This window comes from Argentina silus (genome assembly GCF_951799395.1).
Source record: "Argentina silus genome assembly, chromosome: 14".
NCBI lineage: Eukaryota > Metazoa > Chordata > Actinopteri > Argentiniformes > Argentinidae > Argentina > Argentina silus.
The window spans coordinates 12909782-12922520 of NC_139668.1; the positions used below are offsets into that span (position 1 = coordinate 12909782).

The 12739-nt window shown below is 44.6% G+C and overlaps 3 protein-coding genes across 5 annotated transcripts in view; 1 reads left to right on the plus strand and 2 right to left on the minus strand.

Moving 5' to 3' along the window:
* Positions 1-12739, plus strand: part of nf1a (neurofibromin 1a) — a 60096-nt gene that overhangs the window by 31978 nt on the left and 15379 nt on the right. The window contains exons 36-37 of the mRNA XM_083685291.1: positions 11069-11501; positions 11812-12152. Of these exons, the coding sequence (XP_083541417.1) occupies positions 11069-11501; positions 11812-12152 (774 nt within the window). The remainder of the gene's footprint in view (positions 1-11068; positions 11502-11811; positions 12153-12739) is intronic.
* evi2b (ecotropic viral integration site 2B) lies at positions 3126-6673 on the minus strand. Of its 3 annotated transcripts, XM_083684533.1 has the most exons (3): positions 6548-6643; positions 5611-5753; positions 3126-4999 (listed from the first exon to the last, which is right to left on the minus strand). In XM_083684533.1, exons 2-3 carry the CDS (start codon positions 5620-5622, stop codon positions 4202-4204), a joined length of 810 nt encoding a protein of 269 aa, XP_083540659.1. In that variant the 5' UTR covers positions 5623-5753; positions 6548-6643; the 3' UTR covers positions 3126-4201. The 3 variants fall into 3 exon arrangements, with proteins under 3 accessions (XP_083540659.1, XP_083540658.1, XP_083540657.1); XM_083684532.1 differs by having other exon boundaries at positions 3126-5761; positions 6552-6673; XM_083684531.1 differs by having other exon boundaries at positions 3126-5753.
* On the minus strand, positions 7955-10478 carry LOC310814959 (uncharacterized protein). Its single transcript, XM_083684538.1, has 3 exons — positions 10434-10478; positions 10147-10267; positions 7955-9867 (listed from the first exon to the last, which is right to left on the minus strand). Exon 3 carries the CDS (start codon positions 9852-9854, stop codon positions 9189-9191), a length of 666 nt encoding a protein of 221 aa, XP_083540664.1. The 5' UTR covers positions 9855-9867; positions 10147-10267; positions 10434-10478; the 3' UTR covers positions 7955-9188.

The following is a 12739-nucleotide window of genomic DNA, read 5'->3' on the forward strand; positions in this document are numbered from 1 at the left end:
AGAGAGAGAGGGAGAGAGAGAGGGAGAGGGAGAGGGAGAGAGAGAGAGAGAGGGTGGCGGCAAAGAGGGATGGAGAAATGCAGCACAGAGCCGGCCCCTTCTGCTGCTGATGAGGCGGGGAGGGGTGGGGGGCTGCTGACTCCAATCTTTTTATAATCAAGATCCGCGCGCTCGACAAAAGCACTTCTGTCTCTCTGTCTCTCTCTGGCATTGGTTTGATCATTGAACATTAGTGGCTTGTTGTGTTCAACTTTCACATACATACCATCGTATGTGCCGCTTCCCCTTCCCTGTCCTTTAAACACATGCGCGCGCACACACACACACACACACACACACACACACACACACACACACACTGCTCTTTGTCCTCACAATGACTTTTTTTTTTATACCTCTACACACACTACCTTTTCCCTTGGTAAACTGTATGCGCTGTTGTGCTGTACTGATAAAGCAACAGCAACCCTGTAGCTTATACCAGCAGGCAGGGTGACTTTGTTCTGACTAAATGCATATGGGATGCATAACACACACACACACACACACACACACACACACACACACACACACACACACTGCCCCCTGACAGTGAAGCTATCTGGCACCTGCAATGGTTGGATGCTCTTACAGCCCACAGCAAGTCATTTAGACATCATGGCATGGCATAACCAAGACAATAAAAGCAGCATCATTTCAATGTGGGTAAATGAAGCATGGTCTTTTTTTGTCACCCTTGGGAGTCGAGAGAGGGACCCCATTTTAATTAAATGCCTGTATGCAACACAATGTATGTATTAGCAGTGCTACCAATGTGCTTCACTTTAGTTCTAGGGCACAATAAACGCCATAACGACCCCCAGGTCTTCTTCCATTTTGGCAATCTACGACTCATTATATATGGGTGTCACTTCATTTCGCTGGTACCATTTATTGCGTCACACCCCTCCTGGTCTATCTCCATTCAGGCTGCCTGCAGGAAGCCCCCTAGCTGTCTATTAGAAGAGCAGCAGAATGTGCTGAGCCATGGTGATGGGACGGAATGACTGCCCTGTGCCCAGTGGCTGGTGTTTTATAATAACTTGTGTCCATACCAGGGGGCTATGCTGGCACCAGGAATATGCAGCATTAATGAGATCCCAGTGTGTTTTTCATTTTACATTTTAATGCAATACATTACGGTAGCAATGGCCACCAGATGGCTAATGAGTGAAACTACACAACTACTCGTTTGGAATTGTGAAAATCCACCTCGTATAATATTGAGTATGTTACAGAACATCCACTATTGAAATCCAAGAACCAAACAATCAGTGGGGTTTGTTTTAGTCAGTTTTTGATGGTCGTCCAAGAGTACAATTGTATGCAAAAATTTTTTCACATTTTCTTATTTTAGGGGGCCCGTATCAACATCATAGTAAATACTTTCACTTATGAATCAGCTTTTAACCTTACTGTACATGCACATTCTTAGAAAAAGCTATCCTTGAATGTCATATAGTTTTGTGGCTCTGTCTCTACCTTTCTCCCTCCTTCTTTACTGCTCTGAAAAGGAGTCATTCTTTCAGTTTATCCTGACAGATGGTGCTCTGGCCAACGATACAGTCCTCTCTCTCATAAGTTTAGGGCACACACACATAAACACATACAGACACATACACACATACAGACACACACACACACACACACACACACACACAGACTAGTAGTGTTAGGCCATAGGAGAGAAGTATGTACTATACTGAGCACTCTTACCAGCTGGCAAAGAAGCAAGTTAGGACTTGGCAATATCAGGCAAGGCAATTCAGTTATGAGTACTGCTCTGTACTGTAACTAGCCGTGAGCGAGCTATGTGTATTTCAGTCTGCACTGAAGCAGGCTACCATGCTCCTGCAGGCAACCTCATTCAGCTACTAGCCAGCATGAATTGCACTGAATAGCAATCACCATTCACAATTCTCCAGCAAATGCGGGAAATCACCGGAAAGAAAGACCTTCAATTGTGCAGTGCCTCCAGCTAGCATGGCAACACCAATCAGAATTGTGAGACTCTACACCAGTAAGCTGCGAGAGCCTCTGATACCAAACCAATTGTGTGTGTGTAATTCACCTCAGATACAGATCATTACATATTATGTCTACCAAACAAAAAAACTAAAAATTCTGCCTGGAAAGCTCTGCTTTTGCCTCAACACAGAAAAAAAGGTTGATGCAACAGTCCGTTTCACTCTGTTGCCCATGCTGTATACATGTACTGTACATTACTTTCTCCTTAATAAAAAAACAAACAAACATGAAAATAAAGGTGAAAGTGAGCATTTTAGTCAAACTAAAAGTTATACGACTACAATAGCTTAATTAATAGCTCACTGTAGTGCAAAAGGTCAAGAGCTGACTAGATGAGCGAGTCATGGCCTCAGTTTGGGTTGCCCCTACAGACAGATGGTGGGAAGGATTGCCCCTGGCAACATTGGCATGAGCTGGTAACTTGCTGGCCTCATCAGAAATGCAGATCAAGGGGTTCAAAATAGTCCTGCCCAAGTTTTGCTCCTTCTCTCAATCCCTTCTCCTTTCATACTGTATCTGATGCAGTATCAACACAAGGACTTCTGCAATCATTTGTCAGGTGTATTTTTTTTATAGTTTTCTCTAGAGAGTTGGAGAATTTATCTCAAGGAGGCTTTAAGGAAGGGGTGGGCAGGGTAGTGAGAGAGAGCGCTTTGGATTTATGATGGCTGTATCTTCCGGGTGGCGTGCTTTATAGGGAGGATAAAGCAGGTGCTGTGGGTTGGCATCCAGTCAGTGGGGGGAGGGAGGAAGGGGGGGGCAGTGGCAACTGGGTAGGCGGATGATGCTCTCTTCAATCACCACCCAGTAGGATGAATTATGGTCTGGCCTTTAGCAATGGGCCTGGAGCCTTAGTGTATGCTTGCACTGTGGGGTGAGCATCCTGAAAGCACGTAGATCCTCTTAACGTCGATAGCCTGCAATGGACTTCAGATTGTTATTAGTGCTACGAGGCTATCTGGAAATCAGCCCTACTTAGGTGTCCTATCACACACAAATGTAGTACACACATTCACTCCGATGTTAATTTACAGTGATTTTTATTGCTTAAATACATGAAGAACATTTTAACATTCGATGGCAGGTATGAAGATAAACGGTACGTTGTTTTGGAAGTTTGACCTTGTTGTTTCTGTGGTTTCTGCTCAGATGAGATAAAGGTGCTAATCGTGGGTGTGACATTTTCCTGTTGCTTCCCGTAGCGTCTCTGCTGTTAGCGCTGCCACACGGTTCAGAAATACACAGAAAGCGACTGCAGCACTGCAGTAAGTCACTCACTAACCGTGTCAGGCCTGCCCCACTGAGAGACTCCCTGCTCCCTCGTTCTCTCTTTCTTACTTATTGTTGTTTCTCTCTCTCCATCTTTCTACCTCCTCCCACAATCATTTCATCATTCTCTCCCACGTTTAACATATTTTCCTCAAGTTGCTTTATTTCTCAGGGGGGCAGATTTGTTGTGCCAGTGAAATGACTGGAACGCATTGGGCTAATGTACAAATGCCCCCACACCCCCCACCACCACCACATACACACACACATAATATACAATTCAGCAGTGCGTCCTTCTCTTTTTTCACCAATGAGAGGATGATGCTGAAATTGAGGCCCCTCTGTCACTTTGTGTTTACCACCATCAATATACAAGGGAGGAAAAGCAATTATGATACAGAAGCATTAGCAATAGCAATAGATATACTTCTCAGGATTGGTTAGCTTGCATCAATAAGTGTCAGGATTGTATCTTGAATCAAGGCATTTGTTAAAGCTTTCTCTGTGTACATTTGATAGGGTAGAAATATAAAACCAAGGAATTATGAGCTCATGTTTTAAATGCAGATTGTAGCCAAAGTGCATAGATGTAGAATAGTCCATTAAACAGTTACATGGTTTTGTGTTGCCATCAAACTGTGCACACCCATCTAATGTTTGTTGGTAGGCATACCGTATATAGAGGAACCGGAAACATTGATAAACATCTGCTGTTGGTGAGAGTGGTTTCCTTTGCTGGTGGGGGGGGGGGGGGGGGAGTCGCGGTTTCCTGTGTTTGGTTATGTTTGTCACTGCATAGAGATGGGTTGGGGGGGGATGGACATATCTGCACTATCTCTTGAATGGGTTAACTTTGTCAATCATTTCAAATCAAGTCAAAAGTGACTTTGTCAGTCACTTTTGAAGGAACAGCTTCTGGATCTTCCAATGTTGGAGGAGGGGGAGCATCCTTGTTGTCTGGCCGTAGGTCAACATCCTGCAAGGGCGCAGGAGGATCAGGGTCCTGGTTGGTTGTGGCAGTAGTCTCTGAAGTTATTTGTGGAGAAGGCAAGATGGTGTCTGGAGCTTCCTGAGTCTGGATATTTCCCTCAGCCATGGCAGCAGTCCCGTTGCTGGGTTGAACCTCCTCTGCCACTGACTCTCTCCCGAACGTAATCCCCTCTGGAAAGTCGGCCACCTGGTACTCTGGGTCGGTCTCTTGAAGAAAAGACAGCCTCTTGGAGAGCCGCTGGGGCAGGAAGCTGGCTAGAGAGATCCTATTGGAGCCCCTCAGGTGGGCGTGACCATGGTCGTTGACTCCATCATCCATGAACGGGGAGGGCCCTGCCCACGCGGTGTTCTTCAGCTGCTTCTTCTTCAGTTGCCGCATCCTCACCATGATGGCCCCGAACCCCACCATCATCAACATCAGCGCCCCACCAATCAACACAGCCACCACTGTACCGTGGTTCCTCTTCTTAGACTTCTTCTTGTTTTCCATCTTTGTCGGTGGAAGTTTTAGTTTCCTTCTTGTCGTGGTATTGGGGGCGACTGGTTTCTTAGTGGTGACCATTGGTGTGCTGTGGTGCTTTGTAATGAAAATATCAACACCACCATCACCAGCAGTCGCAGTGGAGCTCGCCTCAGGAGTTGTGGAGCTCGCCTCAGGAGGTGTAGTTGTGGTCTGTTGGGTAGAGATGGGAGTTTGAGGGGTGGTCATGACTGGAGAATCAGACAAAGTGGACCCTGACGTAGCAGCACGAGGCTGCTCAAATGGTCCTCTTGGACCTCGATCGGTGGGGCTTAAATTAGCCTGTGACATTTGAGGAATGGTCAGAGCTAGTCCTGTTCGGATCTTTGCTATTTGGTTTGGTTTCAATGAGGGAGTTTGGGAATCCCACATTTTGGTAGACAACTCAGAGGGTCTAGATTCAGCCTTTAGAGTAGCTGGTTCTATTCGACTTAATTCATGTGTGATGGAGGCCGTCTCTTGCCCTGCTAAGGTCTGGCTCACCATAGTTGGTGAGATATCCTTGTCTCCCTTTGTTGTGATCTTTGCTGTGGAGTTTTCTCTATCACCTGTGAGTTGGCTGTCCTCCAAGTTTCTCATTCTCAAAGGACCCATTGAAGACCAATATGACCTGAGAATGTTCCTTGTGGACACTTGCTCATGAGTCTGTGATTGCAAAGCCTCACCCTTCACTGTAAGCTTCATCTCCGTAGAAGGATCAGTGGAGAGGTGTTGTGGTAGTTTAGAGGGTGTAACCTCATCGTGTGCATTTGCGGTAATCTCACCTTTTCCTTCATTGGTGGAGTGGTGGTTTTGTTTAGGTGTCACTGTCCCATTTAGTCCAAGTGGCAGCACGCACAGAAACAGCACACAAACAATGTGGATTCCCTCCATTGTTCTTTTAATGTTCTCTTCTGATATCTGCTGTCTCAATGACTGGTGGAAAGAAGTAAAGCTATTTTGTTATTGATGCACAAATCTATCATCAGCATACTGTTTCATGAGAAATTACCCAGCTAGCAAGCTTTTGGTGGTCCATGAGTGCCCCGTAGTCAGCAAATAGCTGTCGGCTTAATTTCCTCAAAGTACAACTCAAAGTAGGCATTGACAATTAAGGACATACATTGTGGAGATATAATACATCACAATAAAAGTCTGAGGGATATTACAATTTTAATGTTACAGTTGTTTTAGGTATTCAGATGAAACATGCTTGCTCAGAAGATCCAGAGAGTGACGGTTTCTGTCTATTCTTCTGACATAGAAAAATGGTCTTTTTAGCCATCATAGAGATAAGAATGGGATTATGATATTTCTCAGGCACGGTTAGATATTATGACCCTATACTTGACTGAATTTGTCAAATCCCTCCACACACACATTTACGTTTTTTTTTATGGTAGGATTTCTTTGTACAATTGATATTGATCGGCTAACCTTATTAGGGATTTTGCATGTGTGTATTTAGCTTTGTCCCATGCTCGCCTATGAAAATCCCACCCTCCCACAAACATGTCTCTCTATCACACATCTATAAATATTCTTATATTGTCATTTATGTAAGAGATGGAAATGTTTTTGACAATTGACTCACCCTTGGCTCACCTTGGCACATTTCTCATGACCACATCTGAACCACCGATCCCCCAACCCCAGATATATATACATTTATACAATGTACATGTGAAATGGGAGTATGAGGAGTATGAACTCTTACAGTACTTACCGAAGCCTTCGGACAGTGTAACCACAGAGCCCTGGTATTCCTTGACCTGATCCAAAGTTCACAAAACCCTAGCTAAATGGCTCGAGTTGGAGTGTCTCAGCTCGACGAGGCTCGATGTTTGGCTCACATGGATCCAAGGAAGCAGCTGCTGTAGAAGGTGCAAGGCCCCTAGCCTAGTAGAATACGGAACCTGCTCTTGCATCACCTTACAGGAAGTGAACAGTGAAACCAAGTTGTGATGAAAAACGCCACCCTGTTCTTTACACAGAAATGTCCTCTGTGGTGGGAGGAAGAGCAGATTGCGTTTTATAAGTAAGGATGTTGCATATAATCTGGACTTATTACAGCACTTTAACATGTACTGGTGTGGGGTATACTGGATGGAGTTCTTTGGCCTACACTTGAAACCACCCACTCCTCATCCAAATCATTTTTCTCTTTGGTCACAGAAGGTGATCGCACCAAGTGGAAAGCCCTTCCTGTGCGGAACGGGGATACTGCACTGTAAAACAGAGACAACCAGAGTCTGATAGTAAAAAGTTTATGAATAAACGTCTTGCATCATTCATAGACTTCTCCATCACTCTCCTTTTATGGAGGGGTGCTATCATTTGTGGTGGACGACATTTTTACTGTACACTTTTGTGTGTGTGTGTGTACAATTGTGTTTTTATGTATACAAAACATACACGAATATACAATACATAAATTCATTCATTTATGTATCATTATGGCAGGTTTGGTCCTCCCTGCTGGTGCTATTCTAAACAATGTTCAGTATCCTCAAATGTCAAGATTTGCGAATGATATTGATCCTGGATTGGAGGTCATTGTGATTCAATCACTGAACTTAATCACATGCACGCCACTGGGTTCCTGACAAACAATCATTAGTTTTCAGAGTTTTAATTTAGCTATTTCAAAATGAAGGACCACAATACTGTGCAACGTAGCAACTGAAAAAAAACCAACCTCCGTTTCTTAAAACATGCTTTTGTCATATTCTGGTCAGTCTGTGGTCACTCTTTGTCGTATTTTCTATTTAAACTTTTTCAACTCTGTCCATAAGGATTGCAAATTATGTAGGCGTAGGCCTTCGATTTTCAAGACATGCTGTAGCTTGCCCACTTAACCTAATCTAGAGCATATATTTCAAGTTAATTTATTCATTGAATTAAATAAAAAACCTGCCAAAGGCTGTGTTTCTGATTAGGAATCAAAGTACAGTACCACTTCTTTAATTGCCTATATTAAAACACTTCCTATCTTAATCGAGCAGTGCAGAGCCACATGATTTCACAACACTATCAGAATTATTACAGGATCTATTTTTTTTTACTGCTTACTGTATTAATGCAATGCTCTGTGTTCATTAGTCCCAACCATTTTCTTAAGTTGTCGACTTCACCACCACTGTTTTACTCCATCGATTTGAAACAAGAACACCATTCACTCTTCACAAAACAGCCATTTATTTAGGATAGGGTGTTTAAGCAGAAACATTGTTTTTATAACAGAAAGGAGATAAGAAACTAAATTAGAAGAGAGGAGTGAGGGAGAGTTAGGAGTTCTGAGACAGCTCGTCTGACACATGTGAAGGTCGACAAAGAGACTCATTACTTTAACAAGGAGTCTTGGCAGGCTGTATACCATCTCGGTGCCCAGCCAAGGATGGCAACTGGGTTTTCAAGTCTAATGCTACAGCGTTTGTGCATAGAATCACTTTAGATGAGGCTAAGAAAGTTTCTGCCCTACCTTTTTTGCTTGTATACCCATTCCTTTATTTTCTTGTAGTTTATGTAACTGATTTTATTTTAAGTTAGCATCTAAAGAGCAAACATCTACAGTACTGCTGTAGTTTTCTGGGAGGAGGGAATCTGTTAGCTAACACTATCAATAGTGTGGGACAAATTTTTCTTTAGTTTAAAGCCATAAATCTGTAATTAGAAAAACAATAGAAGTCCCTAGTAAATATTCTTCAAGAATCAATGGGTATAAATCATACATTTATATATATATATAAAAAAGGCTTCACGAATTACGGATTGTGTCTTCCAGGCTAATACTTTCTACACATGCCCAAGCTTCTTTGTTACAGTTAGCTAATCAAATATTCTCGGTACTACTGCCTTGGAGAGAAATTGAAGTGTTCTTAATATGGGTGACTCTTTTGTACAAAGATCCTGAACCTTAGCTCTAAGGGTAATTAACTTGTGCAGCTGGCAGTGGTTTACTGTTCTTCACATTATTTTAAACTGATCTTCCACTGCTCTGAATTGGCTGAGTCTATGGCCAGTTCTAAAGCTCTCTAAAGGAGGAAATCCACTTCAGTTATTTAAAATTATTTGAATTGGCATACTATACAATTATTGCGGTTTGACAAATCAAGTTTATATGTAAGTTCAAGTTAACTATGTTTAAAGAATACCCAACTGAAATACTCTAAACCAGTTATATAAAGCTCCTCAAATTGATTATATGTTGCTGACATATTTATGAAATAACATCTAGTCTTGGTCTTGACTTGGTCAGACCTGTCGGACTGGAGCTGAGCTGGCCTTTTTGCCGTTGACACCTGAGTGAAGTTCAGCCCCTGGCCTGTGCTTTCCTAGGCTGGAGAGGGGTGTCGTTACCCCCTCACACCATTAGGGGCATGTTCTCTAGATCCCCTGGTACCTCCAGACATGAATCCCTTGAGCTGGAACTCTGCATCTGCGTGGCCATTTCTCCATTCCCAGAATCCATAGCTTTGCTCTTTGCTCCTTCCTCTGCCGCCGCCTCTTCCTCTCTCTCTTCCCACTCACACTCCTCCCCCTCTTCCTCCCCTTCCATCTCTCCATCTGCCCTCACCTCCTCCATCATGACGCTAGCATCGCAGGGCCCCACTAGCCCCCCCTCCTCAGGGTGCTCCGAGCCCCAGTAGCCCGTGCCACTCACCAGGTCCACGTGGCTTCGAGCAGGGCGGGAGGTACGTCCACGCCGCGTCAGACGGCACACCATGCAGGCCAGTACCAGGGTGGACACCAGCAGGCAGAGCACCACGCCACCGGTCGAGGCTGCCACAATCAGCCCCAACTTGGGGTTGATCAACCAGCCTGGGCCGGAGGCGATGCTGTTGGTCAGGGTGGTCAGGGTGGTCAGGGTGGTCAGGGTGTCAGATTGGTTGGTGTCATTCCCTTGATCTAGTGTGGTGAAATTGAAGGCAGGCAGGTGAGTGACTTCTGATGACTGAGCACCACAGTAGCACCATGTCAGTCCAGTGAGGAGGAGGAAGAGGTGGAGAGGGATCTGACAGCCTTCCATGGTCCTCTAAGGTCTGGGTGAGAGAGAATAACGTTCATTCATGCAGATCCATAATCTGTGTATTGTGACATGTATTGAGCATTTTGTGAGTTAAATGTATAAGCTGCCATATGTTTTCTTGTTTGAGTCAATTCTGCAATACACATCGACTGCTGGTGGAGAGCTTGAATCAGTTAATCTCTTGCTCTGTCTCAGGGGAGTTTAATCGAAACTGTGCGCTTCCCTAATTTAAATGTTCATTAGCCCAGATAAGTCTTCAACTCACTGTCACAGTACATCAGAATTTACTCACAATTAATTAATGAACCAGCCAATGTTGCTGACTGGAGGTGAATTTTGATGTATACTCTTGCTTCACCCCTGATGCTGTTGTAGCAAAGTGACTCAAAGTACAGCACAATGCCACGCAGCACCTGAAAGAAACAAGCCAAGTGTATAGTTAATGTCAGAATCAGTTAGTTAACTTCACACACATGTTTTCACCCGCATACCTTTTGCTATAAAAACACTGTTTATACTGTGCTGAAATAAGGGGTTACATTTAATGTTGACAGGGAGTTTAATATGGGCATCACTTACCTTGGTATGCGTTTGCTGATGCTGGGGTGTGTGTGTGTGTAAAAGAGAGAGAGTGGCAAAGAGAGTGGGACCAGGAAGGCATATGTGGATGTGATATAGAAGTGTGTGTGTGTGTGTGAGAGAGAGAGAGAGAAACAGACAGACAGAGAGAGAGAGAGAGAGAGAGAGAGAGAGAGAGAAGTGACTGAGACAGAGGAGGTACCTGCTGCCACCCAAGCCACTTCTGAAATGCTGTGAACGCACACTTCCTGTCCCCTCTCTCTGTTGCTCTTTTAGACCAGGTTATTTCAGGGCTCCTTCAACCTCCTTCTCCTCTGTTGTAGCACAGAAGTTTTTCACTTTCTGTAAGAGAAACGGGACAGAGACAAAGGTGTTTTCATGTAAAGTGGTATACAGTTTTGTTTTCTGCTCGCATGCAACAATAAATGCTACTTTTTGACAAGCTATGAGCTCTTGTATACTATTTCACATTCTAGAAATGGTTCTAAAAAGTTATTTTGAAACTGAAATTAATGTATTTTTTGTACATCCAAGAGAACTATTTGGTCTCATTGGTTTAGACTTGCAGTGTGTACTTTTCTGGCCAGGAAATGGCGCTGTAAGTCTCTCAAGTCTACACTTTTTTTCTCACCCAGGTTCAAGACAGGCCAGATAAACGGCGACCTGCTCATCTACCACGTCCTCCTGACCCTCAAGCCCTACTATGCCAAGCCCTATGAGATTGTTGTCGACCTCACCCACTTGGGGCCTAGCAACCGCTTCAAGACCGATTTCCTCTCCAAGTGGTTTGTGGTCTTCCCGGGCTTCGCCTACGAGAATGTGGCGGCTGTCTATGTATACAACTGCAACACATGGGTGAGGGAGTACACCAAGTACCACGAGAGGCTGCTCACGGCCCTGAAGGGCAGCAAGAGGCTGCAGTTCATAGATTCTCCGGCCAGACTTGCCGAACATGTGGAGACGGAGCAGCAGAAACTCCCAGCCGCCACACTGGCCCTGGAGGAGGACCTCAAGGTGTTCCACAACGCCCTCAAGCTGGCCCACAAGGACACCAAGGTCTCCATCAAGGTCAGGCAGGGGAGGGGGAATGAGTAGTTTCTCTAAATCAGACTCTCCGTTCTATAAATGGAGAGTCTGATGGCCAACCATAATGCAAGTGGGGCTGGGGGAAGTTATCCTTCTGCTGAATTTGACCAGCGACACAGACTTTATTGAGGAATATAGAGGAATAGGTGCTTCAAATCAAACGTTATCAATGGAAAATGCACGATATAAGCTGGTCTGTCTTGTCGCTATTAGAGGTTATTCGGCCTTGTGATCATGTGTATGTGCTCTCTATATGTGTGAGGATACCAACACCAGTTTGTTCCCCCCCCAGGTGGGCTCCACAGCAGTGCAGGTGACCTCAGCAGAGCGCACACGTGTCCTGGGCCAGCCCGTCTTCCTCAACGACGTGTACTATGCATCGGAGATTGAGGAGATCTGTCTGGTGGACGAGAGCCAGTTCACCCTCACTATGGCCAACCAGGGCACTCCCCTCACCTTCATGCACCAAGAGTGCGACGCCATCGTCCAGTCCATCATCCACATTCGCACGCGCTGGGAGCTGTCACAGCCAGACTCCATACCCCAGCACACCAAGATCAGGCCGAAGGACGTTCCAGGCACCCTGCTCAACATCGCCCTGCTCAACCTGGGCAGCTCCGACCCCAGCCTCAGGTCAGCCAATCACAAAGCCGTCATTGGGGAGAATGGCATGCTGGGAGATGTAGTCCTGAATCTCCCAGGAAAAGAGTAGTTCACCCGAAGTGGTTCGGCTTTTTGTTAGTATTATAAGGTCCAAGATTGGAGGTATTTTCATGATGTTGCATTAAAGCATCACTTTTTTCAGCAGTTGTTACTTATTTTTTGCTGTATTGGTATCTCCATCGAGGCCTATGCAGGCTTACTTGGTCATTTAGTTAATACACGGTGCTTGTAATCGACCAATGATGTTATCTCATCAACTCTGTCAGTTGACCCTTTCAATGGATCTTTTGTCCTTGAATCTCAGGCCTTTATTCTTAAGAGCTTAGTACAGTATGAAAAGTGCTTAGTAAAATAAGAGATTACTGCTCAGCGGCTTTATCCCCTGGGACTACATACTATACAGTAAACAAAGACCAGGGGATACAATGGTAACTTGTTGATGTTTCAGCTTTTCAAGGCTGGGTTGGGGGGGGTCAAATTACATTTTAATTCAGATAATTCACTGAAGTGTCATTGATTTTTAGTTCAGAGTTGACTGAATTGAAAATAGGACTGGC